At 26.1% G+C, this 20,643-nt stretch overlaps 2 protein-coding genes across 3 annotated transcripts; both read right to left on the bottom strand.

The window, feature by feature from the left end:
- Positions 1–486: 486 nt before the first annotated feature.
- Positions 487–19,283, bottom strand: LOC126907114 (DNA-directed RNA polymerase I subunit RPA2). 2 transcript variants are annotated; one of them, XM_050688186.1, is made up of 22 exons: positions 18,750–19,283; positions 18,544–18,642; positions 16,191–16,328; positions 15,908–16,102; positions 15,165–15,404; positions 14,895–15,067; positions 14,672–14,821; positions 14,437–14,599; positions 14,168–14,366; positions 12,825–13,027; positions 11,641–11,853; positions 11,371–11,574; positions 11,196–11,303; positions 9,064–9,240; positions 8,902–9,000; positions 8,728–8,840; positions 8,521–8,665; positions 7,996–8,152; positions 3,117–3,242; positions 1,016–1,143; positions 788–952; positions 487–725 (listed from the first exon to the last, which is right to left on the bottom strand). In XM_050688186.1, the coding sequence occupies exons 3-22, from the start codon at positions 16,281–16,283 to the stop codon at positions 525–527; spliced, it is 3,252 nt and encodes a 1,083-aa protein (XP_050544143.1). In that variant the 5' UTR covers positions 16,284–16,328; positions 18,544–18,642; positions 18,750–19,283; the 3' UTR covers positions 487–524. The 2 variants fall into 2 exon arrangements, with proteins under 2 accessions (XP_050544143.1, XP_050544142.1); XM_050688185.1 differs by lacking the exons at positions 18,544–18,642; positions 18,750–19,283 and adding an exon at positions 16,406–16,615.
- A 32-nt stretch (positions 19,284–19,315) lies between these two features.
- On the bottom strand, positions 19,316–20,596 carry LOC126907126 (mitochondrial coenzyme A diphosphatase NUDT8). Its single transcript, XM_050688214.1, has one exon. The coding sequence runs from the start codon at positions 20,072–20,074 to the stop codon at positions 19,370–19,372; it is 705 nt and encodes a 234-aa protein (XP_050544171.1). The 5' UTR covers positions 20,075–20,596; the 3' UTR covers positions 19,316–19,369.
- Between the last annotated feature and the right edge of the window lie 47 nt (positions 20,597–20,643).

The raw sequence follows: 20,643 nt of genomic DNA, 5'->3' as shown, positions 1-20,643 counted from the left end.
AAATCTTTTTAACTTCTGAAATACTGATTCAAATATTGTTATCATGGGCATCCGCAGTAAGACAGATGACACTGTGATTTTTTATTGGTCAATTTTTATAATTGTTGCGAGTTATAAAATCTTACAAAACAATTTATTAAATTAAAAGATAATTTTTTTTTATTTTTTATAATTAATATTATGAACGCCGAATTCTCCGTATACGGCTCGATTCAAAAATTGAAAAAAATCGAAACAAACTTTTTCCTTATAAATCGGATTGAAAATCGAACTAGCATAACCAAAAATTGTGCAGAATTTGTTGAAGAATGACGTAAAAAATGTTTTACCTATAAACTATCAAAATTAATATTTGATTCGATTAAATATCTGGATTGTTCAGTTCTGATCGACTTCGATCTCATAGGGGTTCGTAAAAACACTAGAAAAATAAACTAAAAAAATTACTTGATTCTTAACATTTGACTATTAAGTATCACGATAATAACTATCGAGTAAAAAATCATTTATTCAAATATTTAAAATTACACTTCAATATTGAATTTTAGTTTAATATTTATGGCAGCAAGTTCAGAACATAAATATCTAAAAACATTCGGAATCCCAATTTCTTGTATACTTTTGGAATTACAAATCCTGCATAATGCTATTTTACTTGCATAGCTATCTTCTTTAAAATGTATCATGGGTGTTAGAATTGAAAAACATTTCATACAAATAAGAGCCTAATATGAAGAAAAAACGGTTATACTGACATTATATTTATGTAAGCACTGCTAATACTTACAGTTGATTTGTCAGAACAATCCATAAAACGATCTTGCATTAAAAAGGGAGTACCATGAGAAATTAATGCATCTCTTTCCATCTCACCAACTCTACCACCTCCCCCTCTTTTTCTACCTTTAACTGGTTGTTTAGTTACTGCATCTACGGGGCCTGTACTACGTACCTAATGGAAAAATCCGTTTCGAGTTTGAACATTTTTTTAAAATTATTAGTTGCTAAAATTTACCTGCCATTTGTCTGATACCATGTGCCTTAATCTTTGATAATGTACTACACCAAAAAATATTGCTGCTTTCATTTCTCTACCATCTACTCCACTATACATTTGTTCTGTACCAAAATAGTCATATCCACCTAAATATTTATTCATATTCATAAATCTTTTACTGTCAAAATTTACATACATTTTATACACTATGATTATAAAAACGGTAGCACAGTGGGGTCGCGGCATAGTTAGGACTAGTATAGATGATATCTGACAATGATTAAAATCACTATCATAAGAAACGATTCGATACAAATCTGTAGGTAGTGTTTAATTTTAAGTAATTGGTGGATTATTCAAAAGCAAACTTCTAACTAAAGAAAATTAAGAAAAAATTGCAAAAAAATCATTGCCACAGAATTGAAAACAAATTGAAATAAGTGTAACTTTATATTCAATGTTAATTAGTTCTATATATAATTCATGAAAATCAGTGTACCTAATTATAAGGTATATTAAAATAAATTAAAATACAATACCAAGAATTTTAACACAATAATAGCATATTTTTGAATATAATAACCATGTTCACTATATCTCGATTTTTTTTTTTAGTAGTGTAGTATTGAGTTGAAAAAGTTTAACTTGTGTGCAAAATTGTTTATTTTGAATCCCCCCTGTAGTCAGGTCAAAAGTCAGATTTTCAAAAAATGCATATCAAATGAAAGAAATAGAGATAAAGTATTTATGAAAAAATAATTGTATTGATCCACACATCGAAAAGTTATAGCAATTTAAAGTTGAAAAAATAAAATATGAAATCGTAAATTTTAACACCAAAATTGCATGTTTTTTTAACTACGACAACCATATAAGACAAGTCGTCGGGGCAATTATTTTTTTAACTTATAGTACATAAACTTAGCTTTATTTTAGCATATGTTTGAATGGAGTATTTCCGGAATATTTTCAACAGTTAAGTTGAAAAATTAAAATTTTGATGCAGAAGTTGATATTTTGAATCCCCCCCTGTAGGCAGATAAAGGGCTAGACTTTCAAAAAATGTATATCAAATGAAAGAGAAATATCTATGGTTTCAATAAAAAAAAATTATTTGGATTTGTTAATTTTTCAATAAGTTATAGCAGTTTTTAGAAAAAAAAGTTTAAGAAATGTAGAAATTTACCGATTTTAAAAATTGTAATTTTTTGGAGGATTTTCACTAGTTACGGGGAACGAGGGTAACATTTTCAATTTTTGATTGTAATGTCTTCAACTAGATATGATTTATTATCTTTTGATGTATCGTTAAGAAAAACCGGTCCAGTGAGAGCCGAGAAAAAGTAGTGACAGACACAAAAATAAAAATAAACACATCATGGTAAAATTAATACCTTCTCAGCTTCGCAGCGAGGCTAAAATAAAAAACGGGAGCACAGTATAATGGCGGCACAGTGTAAACGTGACATAAATGGTAAGAGTATAAATGTTATCTGACAGTGATTAAAATCACTATCATAAGAAATACTTCGATGCAAATATGTAGTATTTAATTTTAAGAAATTGATGGATTATTTCAAAAGCAAAATGAACTCCTATTTCCTTTGTTATGGCAGTTTTATGAAAGAAAAGTCAAATTTACCCATTATAAAAATTGACATTTTTGGAGGATCACTTACGAGGAACGAGTGAAATTTTTTTCAATTTTTAAAGGTAATGTCTTTAACGAGATACGGTTTGTGATCTTTTGAAGTGTTGTTGAAAGAAATCATTTCGGTGAGAGCTGCGAAAAAGTTGCGATAGACATAAAAAAAAACAGATCATAGTAAAATTAATACCTTGTCAGATTTGCATCGAATCTAAAAATGACATTTTAAATTATAAACAATGAGAAATTTAAATAAATAGATAAAATAAAATGAAAATATTTTTAATATTTTTTAGTTTTTTAAATTAATAATATTTTTAATATAGTTTTAATTTTACTTAAAATGAAAAACTGATTAAAATATAGTCAATATTTTTATTAAAATTATTTTAAAGAACAATTAGTTTTTTGAACACTTTATTCAATTTATCGAAATAAAATTAAGGAAATTGAAAAATACAATACTCTTACCAGCTTGTAATAATTGTCCAAAGTAATCAATTGCTGTATCATCTTCACTATACTTAAAGGGTGTAGCATCATGAACGACACCATGCACTGCAGCTGATTTTCCTGCCATACATTCTATCATCATAGCTACGAAAAAACGTTATTTATAAGTGAAATTTGTGTTTATCATAATTAGATGTCGGAATTTTATTCTTTTGCATAAATTTTTGGGGTACTCACAAAAAAACGATAGTTCAAAATCTCAAAGAGTTGCATGATTAAAAGTGTTTCATTAAATACTGTTTAATTAAATAGTATTTTTTTTACATATTTGAAAATACTTCATGTAAAAAGAATATTTTGTATAAAAATAATACAAAGAAGAAATTGATTAAATTTGTCATTGTTTTATTTTGCAAAAGTAATTTCTTTTATGAAAAAAAATGTTTATTAATAAAAAAAAAAACAATTATTTCAATTTTGGCACAGTGGATACATGGCCGTAGTTGGGCTCAGTATAGATTTAATCTGACAGTCATTAAAATCACTATCATAAGAAACGCTTCGATGCAAATCTGTAGTGTTTAATTTTAAGAAATTGGTGGATAATTACAAAAGCAACATCAACTTATACTTCCTTAATTATATCCAGATTATTAATTCTTAGATTCAAAAATATAATATATAATTTTAGCTTCGATGCGAAGCTGAGAAGGTATTGGTTTTACTATGAAGTGTTTTTTTTTTTTTTTTTTTTTTTTTTTTTTTTGTGTCTGTTACCACTTTTTCTCAGCTCTCACCGAACAGATTTCTTTCAACGATACGTCAAAAGATCACAAATTGTATCTAGTCGAAGACATTACCCTTAAAAATTGAAAAAAATTCCCTCGTTCCCCGTAAATGGGGGAAACCTCCAAAAAAATTACAAATTTAAAAATCGCAAATTTTCGAAATTTTTTTACTTAATACTGCCATAACTTTTTCAAAAATGAATAAATCTATATAATTTTTTTTTATATAGATGCTTGAAGTCTTTCCCTATCATTTGGTATATTTTTTTTATACCTGACCCTTCTGACCCTTTACTGCCCAGGGAGGAATTTAAAATGACAACTTTTTTACAAAAAATTTACTTTTTCAACCTAACTTTTGAAATTGTTCTGGAAAGTTTCACATTTTTATATATATCTTAAATTAAAGCTAATGTAATATACTTTATGATGGAAAAAAAAATTTCGGACTTTATTTTGAGTTCACGGTAAAAATGGCTACTGAATGCTATTTTTGTGTGAAAATTCTCGATTTTATATTTTACATTTTTTACTTTATAATGCTATAACTTTTTAAAAAATGTATAGATCAATACAATTTTTTCATGAGAAGTAGTATTTATATACATATTTCATTCGCCATACTTTATCTTAATCAGGATATTAATAAGGAAATAGCAGATCATGTAGCTTTTATCCATGTAGAATAATCCATCAATTTTTGAAAATTAAACACTATCTAAAGATTTGCATCGAAGCTTTTTTAACACGCTTATATATTAGTTTCATCTGTATGTATGTTTGTAACTCTCCAAACGCCACGCGTTATCGCATATTCCGTCGTCTAGACTAGACTGTCATAACACATTAATCCTACCCCACCCCACGCCAAGCTACACTAATTACACGCCGGCAATACTATTCCTATCTAAATTTATTTTTGGTTATCGTACCCGTACACACGTGCGTGTCATCAATATTATGTATATATAAACAAATTTTTATTTTGACTGACCATTATCATCCGCGTGCATATGGCTTACGTATATATTCTTACCGCCGTTAATACCTCAAGTATAACGTTAGTCCGACTCGCCCGCCCACAAAACACGACTGTACCTAATGCATGATACGTTTACGTACTTATGTCGCTTTACATGTATATATATATATATTCTAATTACTAATAAAAATATATATTAACACACTTTATTCTTATTTAGAGATATAGAACTCATTCATTCCGATTACAAAGGATGAATCCAGTATCGTCATTTTTCGTCACTACCTCCATGTTACGGGAGTGGGTAATTTACGCTCCTGCTGCTTTCCTTGGATGTGGTAGCCGTTTCTCAGACACCCTCCCCGGAATCGAACCCTGATTTCCCGTTACCCGTTACAACCATGATATTGATAGTAACTACTATCATAACATGAAACTAAAAAGTGGAAAATAAATATAGTTTAAAACAACTAAATAAACACGTTTTTAAAGCACATCGAACTAAAAAGTTAAAAATAATTTTTAAAATAAGTTTAAAATAATTATGAACAAAAAATACTAGTATTATTGTGANCGCCGTTAATACCTCAAGTATAACGTTAGTCCGACTCGCCCGCCCACAAAACACGACTGTACCTAATGCATGATACGTTTACGTACTTATGTCGCTTTACATGTATATATATATATATTCTAATTACTAATAAAAATATATATTAACACACTTTATTCTTATTTAGAGACATAGAACTCATTCATTCCGATTACAAAGGATGAATCCAGTATCGTCATTTTTCGTCACTACCTCCATGTTACGGGAGTGGGTAATTTACGCTCCTGCTGCTTTCCTTGGATGTGGTAGCCGTTTCTCAGACACCCTCCCCGGAATCGAACCCTGATTTCCCGTTACCCGTTACAACCATGATATTGATAGTAACTACTATCATAACATGAAACTAAAAAGTGGAAAATAAATATAGTTTAAAACAACTAAATAAACACGTTTTTAAAGCACATCGAACTAAAAAGTTAAAAATAATTTTTAAAATAAGTTTCAAATAATTATGAACAAAAAATCTAGTATTATTGTGATAAAAGCATCAGGCGCTCAATATACGAAAAATATGGCACAAAGCACCCACGCTTTTATCACAATAATACTAGATTTTTTTTTCATAATTATTTGAAACTTATTTTAAAAATTATTTTTAACTTTTTAGTTCGATGTGCTTTAAAAGCGTGTTTTTTTAAACTACATTTATTTTTTGATAGTGATTTTAATCACTGTCAGATATCATTATACTTGATCCAACTATGCCACGTCATCATTGTGCCGCGACCCCCCGTGCTGGGTTTTTTTTAATTAATTGTTTTCAAATTATTATTGATTTTGATTTTTAATATGTTAAAAGTAATAATTTTTAACCTACTTATTTTTGTCCTTTTAAGTGAAAGTTTATAATAAAAAAAAATTAATTTATTACCATAACTTTTAGCTCAACTTGCAAGTTTGAAATTGACATCATTTAATAGAAAAAATGGAATTGTTAAGATTAATATGTAGTTAGAAAATTTTATGATTATTATTTACAGTAAATTTATCAGAAAAGCTCTATTTTTTTAAATGGAAGATTTCCCCCATTTACGGGGAACGAGGGAAATATTTTCAATTTTCAAGGGTAATGTCTTCAATTAAGTACAATTTGTGATCTTTTGACATATTATTCATCAAAATCGGTCCAGTGAGAGCTGAGAAAAAGTGGCAACAGACACACACAAAAAAAAAACCACTTTATGGTAAAATACCTTCTCAGCTTTGCATTAAAGCTAATAATTAGATGAATTTATTTTATTAGTCTATTCAATTGAGTCAATTTGTTTGTGTTTATTTTGTCCGGCGTTTTTGATGTGAAAGGCTTTCTACTCAGTACTCATCTATATTATCTATGAGGCTATCATTTTAAAATCACTTTTCTTCACTATAATCCAGAAATTTAATCAGAAATTTAGCGCTTAAGTGCTAATGTGTTCCTCTCCCTCACAAAATTTTTTTTTGTTACCAAAAAAACATGTATGCTTAACTAAAAAAATTCAAATATTGCCAATCACGTTTTGGCGGAGTAAAGCCACCTCTTACCACCTAGATAAGTCTCTCTTACCTACCCACCTTACCTTCTGATGATCACCCTTTACAATAACAAATAAGACTTTAAACATAAAAGAACTTCTTTCATGAAGCAATTATTTTCCTGTAAAGTATGCTCCTTTATATGGTAACAGGTAAGAGCACGGTTCCATAATAGATAATAGATATCTTTCTTATTTACAAATCTTGTCTTTAACAATAGTGCTAGATATTATAATTTCAGAATGTTAGTATTCATTAATATTATATTATGGTATTATAAATTCATATTATTGTTCATTAACAGAAGATATGCTATGTAAAAATCTAATTCCGTCCCTAAAAAAATGGAAAACGGGGCAATCGCTCTCTTTAGCCGCTCTATAGATACGTATGTGCCATAATTTGTATATTTTATTTACAATTTTGACTATTTTATCATTTTTCAACAATAAAACTTAATGATAGAGCAAATTTTCAAAATGTACTTTTCATGACAAAATCTTTTTTCAATTAAACTATTACATTTTAAGTCAATTTCATAACATTGACTAAGGTGTACAAAAAGTGTTATCATAAAATTTTATGAAAAAACTTTCAGTTTCTAAATAGTTATTACATTAAGTAACTAGGGTTCGGCCTGGCCTAATGTATATTTCAGCGCGTGGTCCCGGGTTCGATCCCCAGGGTGCCAATGAGTTTTTTTTGTGATTTTCTCATTGATGATGTTTGGTCTCTGATGCAAACCGACTACAATATCCACCTTGTTCATCATTGGCTTAGCCAAGAACAATCTTTGATATTTAACACGTGAAAGAGGGCTACCACCACCCTCTGTAGCATGTTAAATTCAGGAAATAAAAGGATGTAAAACTGATTATATATCATAATGTAACTAATATTGATCACTCTTCTAGTAAATTAGAATAAAATCATTTCTTTCTAATTTCTTTAAGAAGACTTCTTATGTAAAATTATAAAAATAAAATTTAATGTTTTTACCAATAGTCATTCTTGAAGGAAATCCATGAGGGTTAAAAACAATATCGGGTACCATTCCACTTTCTGTAAAAGGTAAATCTTCAGCTGGCCAACCTTTACTGAATATACCTTTTTGCCCAGCTCTGCTAGCAAATTTATCACCAACAGTTGGATTCCTCTAAATTTAAAAATATTATGAAATTATAAAAAGTATTTTCTAAAAACTATACCAATATTAATTAGTTTAATTGTTATAGAGATAGATAAGAACTACCCAGGTACTCAGCTCTATAGGTCTATTGTATTTAAATAATTCTCCTACCGAATTATATTTAAACTAATATTAATAATATTAGTTATTAATAATTAATTACTGGATATTAATAATTCTTTAGAAAGTTAAATTTAAGACTTAACTATTTTAATTTAGTTGTACTGGATTTAAATATTTACAAATATTAATTAAGTTTATTGAGAACTTTACAATCAGTAAATTTACCTGAGTTTAAAAACATTAAAATTACAAAATTATTCATAAAAACTAACTTGAACTCTAATAGTTATTGTAGCTTTGTTAGGTATTTTCCGCCCAGTAGTAAAATCTCCACATAGACGAACTGAATCTACAATTACTTCTTCACTACTTGAATATTTGGCAACAATAAACCCTTGTGTTTGCTCATTAAAAAAACTGTTGAAAAATAAAATTTTGTAGATTATTATTATTCAATTTTGTACATAATATATAAATACCTATAATAAGGTGTTCCTTTTTTTAATACTAAACCTACATGGGGAAGCCCATCTGATCCTAAAAATTCACTAAGTCCTTCTTTATTTGGATCAAGCATAAAATATGTATTTGGCTAAATAAAAACCATTTTTTAAACTTAATTTTATAAACAAATAAGTCTATTAAAATCTTACTTGGGTTTCAATCATTTCAGTTTTGAAAATGGAACCATGAGCAAACCCACGGTCTAAAGCCATTTTGTTAATTATCATGGCATCTTCCATATCAAATCCCTAAAAAAAAAACGACACTGAAAATTTAAGTATTCTAGTTACTTACTAAAGATTATATTATACCGTATAAGATATCACAGCTATTATAGCATTTGTACCCATTGCAAAATCATCCATTGACAATTCATCATAATGTAATGGTCTAAATAATGGTGATGCTGGAGTTTGAAGTCTGTATAATTTAGTTTCAGATTGTAAATGCCAATTATGACAAGCAGTACCCATTGTTTGTTTACCCATCTATAATTTATATAAACTACTATAATATCAAAATATTCCCAAAAAATGTACAGAGTAATTGTATTTATCATTGACCAAAAAGTTTCTCCCAAAATAATAATAATCATGGAAATATTTGTTTGGACTCTGTTTAGTAGTATTTATCACTTGGTTTATAAGTGGTTTAATATTTTTTTAGGTGTGTCCCTTATTCCCTATTAGGATAACATACATATTAATTTAGTTTATAAAATATAAAATGATCTAATCAAGATAAAGGCTGGTCCATAACAACTTTTAGACCACTACTTTGGAAGTTATTAGTATTTTAAAATTTAGACTAAAGGTAAAGTGTGAGTATGATTATTTTTATTATTAGACATTTCTTTGTCGCATTCATCTTTTCACCTAGATATAAATATGAAATTAATAAGAAAATGATCTAACTATAAAAATGACTCGTTGATAACAATTTTTAAACCATTATTTTAAGAGATAAAAATATTTTGTAATTGTGAAGGGAGAACAAGAGTGGTTCAGTAATGCTCACAGATAAAAATAAACAGGCAAGTCACTTCACTTCAATTCTTTATTTTTAAGTTTAAATAATTTGATATTTACAAAAGTTATCAACCAGTCATTTTTTTAATTAGATCATTTTCTATTTTATAAACTAGTTTATAATGTTGCCATTACAGATATAGTTATAAGGGAAATAATGGATCTAAAAAGTATTTAACCATTTAAAAATTAAGAGATAAATACTACACAACAAAGACAAAAAAAAAGTCCACCATTTGTATTTATACAATAGTCTACCATGTTTTGACATATCAAATAATTTTTTATCCAGAAAATATTATGCGTTACTTATTTATACAGTTTTACAATTTTTGTTAAAATAGAATTTTTTATCTTCAATTAAAAAAAATATATAAATATTTTTCCATTTTTTTTTTATTATTTTGAAAATTTAAAAAAGCCAATTTTAAGACTTTTCTTACAAAAAATTATGATGTATTGATAACAACTGTAGGATAAGTACTTATTGAGTTACAAGTATTGCAATGCACATAATAAGTATGCAACACTGGTAGGTATAAATTTTATTCGTTTTTGTGCACTCTATTTTCACTACATACCCACTCTTTGTACTAAAATGTTTGTAACTCAATAAGTATATATCCTAAAGTTATTATCGAACTAAAAAATGATGATTTTGAAATGTTGAAAACAAATTTTTTTTATTGCAAACAAATAATAAAAAATACATTTTTAATGTAATTCAATACTGTAAAAAAACATAACAAAATATTTGCTGGATCAAAAATTATTAGATTTGTCAAAATATTATAGACTATACTGTATATAAAAAACTTTTATTATATTCTGTTTAATAAATTGCCCTATTTAAATATCATTTATTTTCATTGTTTATCAGCCATTTATACTGTATTTGACTATAATCAAAATATAGCTGTTAATGTACACATTTTAAACACAACAGTTAGCAACCTGTATTAAAAAATATGCCTGCTACTTTAACATGGATAACTATAGCAATTTGTTATAACAAATATTCTGTATATTGTAAAAGTAAATGTATATATTTCCAAAAATTATATTTCACAAGAATATATTGTTGTGTAATTTTAAATACCTACTCCCCTGGATATTTTTTAAGTAGTTTTCAAATTCAACCACACCTTAAGACTTATATAAACTTCATGACTTAGATATTATTTGAAGGAGGTAAGACAAGTTTATCTTATATAAAACCTTTCTCCCAGGATAAAATCCTATATAAATCACAACCCATGCATTACATGTTATTGGACATTAGCCAATTTAAATAAATAATAATAATAATAATACATATTACACATAACAAATATTAGTAAAAATTGACTCATAGGATTTTAATAGTTAATAAAATGTACAAAACATATAGAATAAAAAGTAATGTTACACTTTACTTGACACTGATACATATTACGAGGACTTTGATTGTAATCTGGTAGAGGTATAAGACATGCTAAATGACTAAGAAAATCTGTTTTGGTAATTTCTCTATGAGTTGTTATCTAAAATAATATACAATACAAACAAATAAATAAAACATATTTAATGAGAATATAAATTGAATATTACTTTAGGTCTAATCTCCTCGTCTGAAATACTGATATCAAGATAAACTTGTTCAAATGTACCAACAAGCTCTACACGTTTTAATTCTAAATTTAACACAGGTCTCATCATTCTAGCACTTCCAGTGAATAAAAATAAACCAGGAAATTGACTTAAAACATTGTCATTATTTTTTTGTAACCATACTATTTCAGTAGTATCTGGAATCTAAATTTTATATCAAACAAAATAATTTAATTTAACTTTCCGATATCTATAAAGCTTATAAGTTACCAGTTTTCCTTGAACTTTAAGCATTCTCAGCTTTTTAATAAATAAACCCATAATTGTTTCAGGGACATAGCCAACTAATCGACCATCAAGAATAACAGTATATTCATATCCAATACTAACATCTTGAGGTTTATAAGAAATATCACACATACCAAGAGATTTTAATACTTTGGGTATATCTCTTAATATTTTTTTATTAATAGATTTTGTTACCTTGTTTAAAAAAATATATATATTATTAGCAAGTATGTATTTAACTATGAATGTGTTAAAGCTTTTGTGGATTGTCTTGTTACTTGAAGTGCTTGAGGATACATCCATGTTTGCAGTTGAATTCTAACGTTTCGGACTCTGCAATGAGTCCGAAATGTCAGAATTCAACTGCAAACATGGATATATCCTCAAACATTTCAAGCAATGTATTTAACTAATTTATAATTCAAATATCAACTAAGCCTTAACCAATAGTATGTACAGAAATAATTTTTTTGAATCTAAATTAAATGAAAAAAAATTAGTAAAATAAAATAAATTATTTAAAACTAATAAAAAATTGCATCATCAATATTAGTATTGAATTTCAAAAATTTACAAAAACTACTTATAAAAACTTAATCTTGTTAGTTTAGAGATAATCAAATTAAAAACTTCCAGCAACATATTTTTTAAAATTAAAAAAAGTATATATTAATGAAAAAATCAGGGTAGTATTCTTAAAAAATCCAATGTATATATGGAATAAAAATAAATATTACAAAATAATAAAACTTTTTAATTAAATATACTACTTAATAGCAAAAATATTACTAATACTTATCATTTAAACTTGTAGTTATTTTTTTTATAAATAAAATAAAACTGAAAATTGGTTGTTCAAATTGAAATGGCTATTAAATAATATATCAAAGTGAACAACAAATTTTAAATTAAAATGGTTAGAAAATAACAATACTTGAGTTAAGCTTACAATTTTTACATTATATTTTTATTTTCAATTGTTTTTCGATCTCAAGTAGTTGAGGAGATAAATGTAAGGGAATATATGTAGAAAAATAGATTTAATTCCTAATTAATAATTAAGGTTTAAATATTTTGTTTTAATAATTTATATTTATACCTTAAATTTCAAAATTATTTCAGTAAATTTATTTTAAATTATTTACAATTTTTTAAATAATACTTACAACACAAGATTTAGTTAAATGATTTAAAAGCCCACAAGGTGTTCCATCAGGTGTATGAACAGGACATATAAAGCCCCAGGCATCAGGTAACAGTTTTCTAGGTTCAGTTGTTCTCATAGACTCAAATATAGCACCTCTATGTACAGCACGGAAATGAGCCATATAACGCATTCTACTGATATTTTCCACTAATATTGTTAATCCTGGAATTTGAATAAAGATTTTACAATTATAACAGAAAAATGGGATTTTAAAATAATATTATTCATTTATTTTTATTAATAAATTATTTTTTTATATAAATGATATAAAATTAAAAAATCAGATTTAAAATAAATAATAAGATGTATATTAAAAACAATTACTATTATGATAGCCTATAGTTATATAAAAACCATTTTTTATTTTTTATTTTAACCATACCACTGCCATAAGTTAATCATATATAATAAATTTATGGAAAGGGTCCAAAAGAAGCTTTCTTGATATAAAATCATAGTAGTTGAGAGTGAAATTCTCCATTAGTCTATGTTTTTCTAAGTTGTTACCAATTAAAAAGGCAATAAAATATCGATTATGTAGATTGTGAATATGTAGATTCAAATATTTAGGACAGTTCCTAATTAAATAGACAAACTGAGATTTTCTAAGAGAAGTATTATGCTAGTTTTTCATATTTTTATCAATAAATACAACCTTCACTAAAATATTTATAAGAATACAAATCATAATTTGATAACCATCAACAAAAAAAAAAATTCAAATCATATAATTTTGTTTTAGTAAAATGAAAAATGTTGTTATTATAACAGAAAATAACTATATTTTTTAAATATGTTTCCTTTAAAAACTATTTTAAAATTAATTTTACTAAATTTTATGTTCAGTAACCTAAATCGAGTCTTTGCTTTCTATAAAACACTTTTTTCTTATCTTCTTTACATAGTTAATTTAATTATCAAAATGTGACTTTAATAAATTTTGGTTTAATCAGTGAATTAAAGTTAAAAAAAAGTAATTTCCTTCGTACTAAAAATCATATGAAGGATACATTTAAAATTATATATTTATTCCAAAATTATTATAAATAATAGAATTTATTTAGATTTCCAATAATTTATATTTAACATTTTTTTGCCCATAATATACATTTTAGTAAAGAAAAATAATAACTAAAAGTATTATTCAATTAATTAGCTACCATAAGCACAATTTCAAAAAAATTCTTGGAGGATCTTATATCTGATTTCTCCCTCCCTAAACATTTTTAAAAATAATTTGTAAATAGTTCTTCTGAAACTTTGTAAGGGTTAATTCTAGAATTGAATAAGATTAGCTATTACCTTTATCTTGTTGCATTCCTAAACCAGATGAGCTTAGTAGGTTACCAGTAGCAAAAAAACTATTCATTGTATGTTCTATAAAATCACATCTTTTTAATGCAGTCATCATATCACCAATAGATGGCAGACCCCCTTGATCAAACTTCAATAAATTAATTTTTATTAAGCCTAACCACATTTGTAATTTTTCTTTGAAAATCTAGTAAAATAATTAAATTTAAATAAATTATATAATATAATAACAAATTTATAATTTTTTTTTACTTTACTTTTAAATAAAGATGACCACCAAGCATTAGTTCTTGCATCATTACTCCATCAGCTCCCTCTAATAAATATTTATTTTGAGCTACTGAAAATAACTTTTGTAACATAAATGATAGTAGTTTAAATTTATCATAATCTTTATGCAAATGTATTAAAACATAGCTCCTAAAAATTAAATATTATTAGATTCAACATGTAACTATCAAATAAACAAACCTTGATTATAAAATGTCTGACCTCATCATATAATCACACACTTCTTTATTGGTTTTCCATTCAGGTAATTCAGGAAACTTTGGTCTAAACATGGTTCCAATATATTCAATTGCATCTTCTTGACTATGTACATTATTCTCATGTAATGATCTCATCATTTCCATAATAGACCTACACAAATCAAATTTTGATTAACATTCATATCCATAAAACTTAGTATCATAGATTTTTATAGATAATTTACCCTTTAAAATATAAATCATCTTCATAACCTTTAATGATATGTCGAAAAATATTTTCATCAGAACTATTTGTTAAACATTTCAAAATCAAAAATACAGGTGCGTAAAATATTTTTTTTTTTATTGGTATCATTAATTTAGCTGTACCATCAGTTAAATAATGTAGTGTATTAGTCTAAAATATAATGTATTTAAAATTACTTAAGTGAATTTTCTTCAAAATTAATGAAATGTCATAAATTTTTTTATTAAGTTTTGTAAAAAAAACTTACTACAGTAGTTAAGTCATCTTTTACACATCTGATCATGATACCAATATCTGAGAAACCTTGATCACGATTTTTCCACGTGTTCCTTTTAACTGCAGTAGGAAAATTTCTTCTAGTTCCTAATAATAAACGTACTAAACGTTCTTTGCCTTTCACTACAAAATAACCTCCCCATTCATCTTGATGTTCTCCTTTGCTAACTAGTTGTTCAGGATTCATTTTTGACAAATGACAAAGTTTTGACTAAATAAAAAAGTCAAAATTAATTAAAAAAGTTACTAATTATATGACTTTTTAGAGAATATTTGAAAAACTTTTACTCTAACAAAAAAGTACTGGAAGAATAGAAATACCTATTATTTGAACTTCAGTTAAATAAATTAGTCTATTTTCTAGTTTAAAATACTCTATATAAGAATCAAAAAGCCACATATCAACCAGTCATTTTTTTAATTAGATAATTTTACATTTTATAAATTACTTTAATATGTATGTTTTCCTTAAAAAAATAAAGTCGAAATTCTTGTAATGTATAAGGGATAATCAAAAAGGTACTTAATAATTGATAAATTCAGAAATATATGGAGTTAAATAAAGCAAAAAAAAATAATCCCAAAGATATCTTTATTTTGTAGATAATTGAGTAGTTATTATGATAAACTGATCACTCTATATATTTTTCCATATTGGTCAAAATATAAATAACTTGTTATAATGTAGTGAATTTGTAGTACTACAGTAATTACTTTCAACATTATTGGTACTTGACCAATATCACGATCTATAATCTTTTGCTCTTCTCCATTTACAGACCAACTCAATTTTACTTCTAATCTTCCAGAATAAGTACTGTGACGTTGGCGACATTCTAAAGGGTATATATTATGAGAAGTAACACCAAGTGATCCTGTTGGTACACGAGGTTCGTGTATAATTGCTTCCTAAATTTATTAACACATAAATATATATAATATAAATAAATAAATAAATATTTATTTAAAATTATAAGATCAAAAATATTTTACTCACCAATAATGTTAGCTTAACTCGATAATTTCCTTTTGTATCAAATTCTACAGGTAATAAATCTGAAACAGCTAGATTTAATCCTTCTTCTATCATATAGTTAAAAGAATCAATATGTGGAGAACCCAAGCTTTGTAATATCTAAGTAATAAATCAATATGAAAATAAAATACACATCATATGGTTATTTTTTTTTTTTTTTGCAATAAATTACTGACTTTATTATGAAAATCTGGAGGTTTTCCATAATTGGGACACGTTAAATTTTTCAAAGTGGGCTGGCGCATGTTTTTTTAATTAATTTATTAACTGACCTAAATTGTTTAAAAACTATTTATATTATTTTTTATTAGCTATTTAAAACTTTCGAGTATTGCTTGTTTACAAAAACAAGTCTCCACGTGCGTGTTCACGTTTGAAATAATGGTAAATTGATAAGGGATAACATTGATATTCTTATCATTATGACAACTACCGAAAAACTAAATACTTTGAATGGATTGTATTTAAAGAAAAAAATAGAAATTTATTTATCTTCACTTTTCTATTTCTTTCAAAGAATATCTTAAAATAAAACTACAAAACTAATTTTTACAATGTTGTTGGAATCAATATTATAAAAATATTACCATTAAAGAAACAATTTCCCCGATTAAAAAAATGTCACGTCATATTAAAGTAACTTTATTTTTGTAATTTTTAATTATTTATTTTGTAACTTTAAGTGTGGAAATATTACGTCTATAGCTATGACAATCAATGCTGATTACGGCACTACGTTATAATTTAGATAAAATATACATCAGCAAGTTTTAATTTTAACGTAATTTTTTGTGAATTAAATTAAGAAATATTCGTATTTCTGTACATGGGTCACCTTAAAATGTTAATTAAATATAACTATAAATAAACATTTTAAAATAACAACTTGTATTTTTTTAAGTTCATACGTAAACTTTTTTAAGTTAATAACGTATGTTAGTAATTCTTGCGTAATATTTTAACTTAGATTTATAGATGTTCTTTATTAAAGGTTTCTCAAATCTATTACCGATGTCTTAAATTTCGAAATTGTCTGTGTTCTATATCTTATTATTAAGACTTGTTAGTTGATGTTGTAGGGGTGTCATTTGGGGAGTCAGGGTGTGCAACCGTACCCCTTACTTTAAAAACAGTCCTAATTGGCCTGCATTAATAATGCACCAATTTTTTATCTATCAATTCAAATTTCAAAAATATTGTATTATCATGGTTCAATAAACAAATATTCTAGTAACAATTAATTGAGTAAACAATACATATATCATACTAAACTATTGATATTCGTAACAGTTTTAGCTTCGATGCGAATGTGAAAAGGTATTAATTTTACTATGATATGTTTACATAAAAACAAAGTTACATAAATCCAACTAACATTTAATATAAATATTCTTCTTCTTTTTCCTCGCCTTTATTCCAACTACTTAGGGTCGGCCACTCTTATCCAAAACTTCCACTTGACATGATCTTCCTCATCATCTATACTTACATCAGCCGTCCCAATATCACATTCAATTTCCACACTCCTGTATGTCTCTTTTACCTTTAAATATCAGCACCACAATACTATTCCTCCATTAATTTGGAATTTTTCCTTCTAATAAGATTTTATTAAAAAGATCCTTCAACCACGTTATGCCAACACCGCCTAATATTTTCCATACTTCTACTGGCACTTCATCTTGTCCTACTGCTTTATTCTTTTTCATTGATGCCACAGCCTCCCTTATCTCTTTCTCACTAATTAAATCTTCTAGTTCCTCATTTCTCATTCCACATTAAATATAAATATAAACTTATTCTGATTATTTTACCTCCTCAAAGTTAAGAAAAATGACTTTGAATTTTCGAAAACTTGAAAATGTTTCGGGAATACTGCGTTTTTAAAATATATGTTAAAATAAAGCTTGATTTATGTACTAGAAGTTCAAAAAAAAAAAATTTGGAACGACCTATTTTTTATGTACAAATGGTAGTCAATGTAGAACAAAAAATAGGAGTTTATTTTGCTTTTGAAATAATCCACCAATTTCTTAGAATTAAATACTATCTATAGATTTGCATCGAAACGTTTCATATGATAGTAATTTCAAATCACTGTCAGATATTATATATACTTGTCCCAATTATGCCACGTCCCAACTGTCCCACGATCCCCCTGTGCTGGGTTGGATTTTTTTTGTTTACTTAAGTAGGTATATCTATTTTTATATGGCCTGATGAAATTTCAAAATGGCCTACTAGAAGTTTTGCACACCCAAAAAAAAACTGAAATAACGTCCCTGAGTAAGAACATAGTAATAAATGTTCTTACATGATTTAGCAGCACACATTTTGACGTATTAGATATCTGACTACTTAGATCGCATTCAAATGTTCAAATGATTTTTTTGAGAAAATGTAGATGATAAAGCTAGAACATTTAAATGAGTCATTAAAATAGAAGAAAAACATGTGTTTAAAAAGTATGATAATGTATTAATATTATATTTATTTTAATAATGTTAAAATTATAATTACACGGCAATAGGGACAATGCTAAAATTCACAGTTCCTTGTGTAAAACAATTTATGCGACGCTCTTAATATTTTTTTTATGATTACCAACTTTAAATCACAGTTCTTGAAAAGCGCAGGACACAACCCTAACGCCGAGTTTGCAAGCCAATTAAAACGTCAATTAATTTCAGTTAGTCCGATTCCTTATGTGAATATGTGTACTTGATAATATACTTTCTAAAACATAAAACCAAACACATTTTTACCTTTACTTTCTTCATACTTTGTCTTTTGATAAAAAATTAACTGATTATTATTTAACACAATAATTGCTGATAATTTCACATTCCATTAAATTAATGATCATTGTTATTTTTGTGATTGATTGGATCGAGATCTGTTTCTGATAAGTGGTCAGACTTGAACCTTTATAAATATGCCATTAGATAAAGTTATTTACCTTGCTTATTGGTCAGGTATAGTGGATTTGTACCAATACCATTTGCCTTATGGAAAAATGTAACTTGTAATAGCATAAAAAAACTTCTCTACTAATTAGTTTGAGGGAAGATAGAATACAATTAAAAGTTGCAAATATTTAATCAATATATTCATAGATATTTAATAAAATTACAAAAATATTAATTAACAGTTATTGGTGTTAATAGTCTATGCTTAAATTTGTTTGGTAAGATTGAACACAACGCTAACCAAGTCATGTATCCAGTCATACCCCAAATTCGTTTATATTCATTGAGGTAAACTGGTAGAACTATTAATCTATTGTATTTTTGTTTAAAACAAGTATATTTACAATTTGAAGGTTCACAAAAGTGTTTTAAGGGTAGAGAAAAAGCATATTGAACTTCTTTATGACTAACATTTAGCTTTTTAGGATTTATATTACCTAGATTTCCTAAGAATGGCATTATTGCTATATCTCGTGATAAAAGAAATTTGCCATGACCCCATATTTCTACATTGTTATCATTAATTCCAAGCTCTTCACATGTTTCTCTTAAGGCAGTTAATCGAAGATCTTCATTATCTTCTTTCATTCCACCAGGGAATGATACTTGTCCACTATTTCTCTTCAAATTATTTGTTCTTAATGTATATAGTAAAGATAACTCATTATTCACATAACATAAAGGTATAAGAACAGCCGCTTGACGTTTATTTTCAATTTTCCCTTCTGGACACATGGAGACAAAAGATTTAACATAATCTACAGATTGTTCTTTAGATATGAAAATTTTAGAATCCAAATTTAAACATTTAGAAACACTAGACACTGAAAAAAATCTGGAATATATTGGAATTTTTTTTCTTAGTATTTTATGCATTATTAAAAGTTTTAAAAGATTTGCAATGAAAGATAATAATCCTTAATAATAACACTTATAATAATTAATTCTTAAAATTTTTAATAAATTATATAATGATCATTTTAAGTACTGAATTTCAAGTTAAAAATACTGATGACAGAAAATTTCTAACAATATCATTTTAATACATAAAGATTTTTATAGTTGAATTTCACATTAAATAATACTACTTAACAAATAGATAAAAATTAAATTACATTTTTATACTTTCAATAACAGTTAAATATTATGTAACAAAATTATTAAATTAATTATTGGTAACTATAGTATCACAATTTTATTAATACTATGAATATATCTTTAACATAATTGATAGTCCATAAGCTCTAGAATCTATACTAAATAATTCTTTAATCCTCTTGAAGTTTACTAGGTCATTGAAAACTAACACAATAACAGGCGTAATGACTTATAACGAATGCTTGCTTATTGAAAAAATATGAAAAGAGTGATACAATTTTGTTATCAAATTTTAGTAAAACATTTTTATATTCATTTCCATTTATGGTACAAAATAATGGAATCAT

This window comes from Daktulosphaira vitifoliae, unplaced genomic scaffold (assembly GCF_025091365.1).
Source record: "Daktulosphaira vitifoliae isolate Bord-2020 unplaced genomic scaffold, ASM2509136v1 Scaffold_5, whole genome shotgun sequence".
In the NCBI taxonomy this organism is placed as follows: domain Eukaryota; kingdom Metazoa; phylum Arthropoda; class Insecta; order Hemiptera; family Phylloxeridae; genus Daktulosphaira; species Daktulosphaira vitifoliae.
Note: the sequence above shows the minus strand (reverse complement) of the source record. Positions and strands in the feature narration are given on the sequence as shown.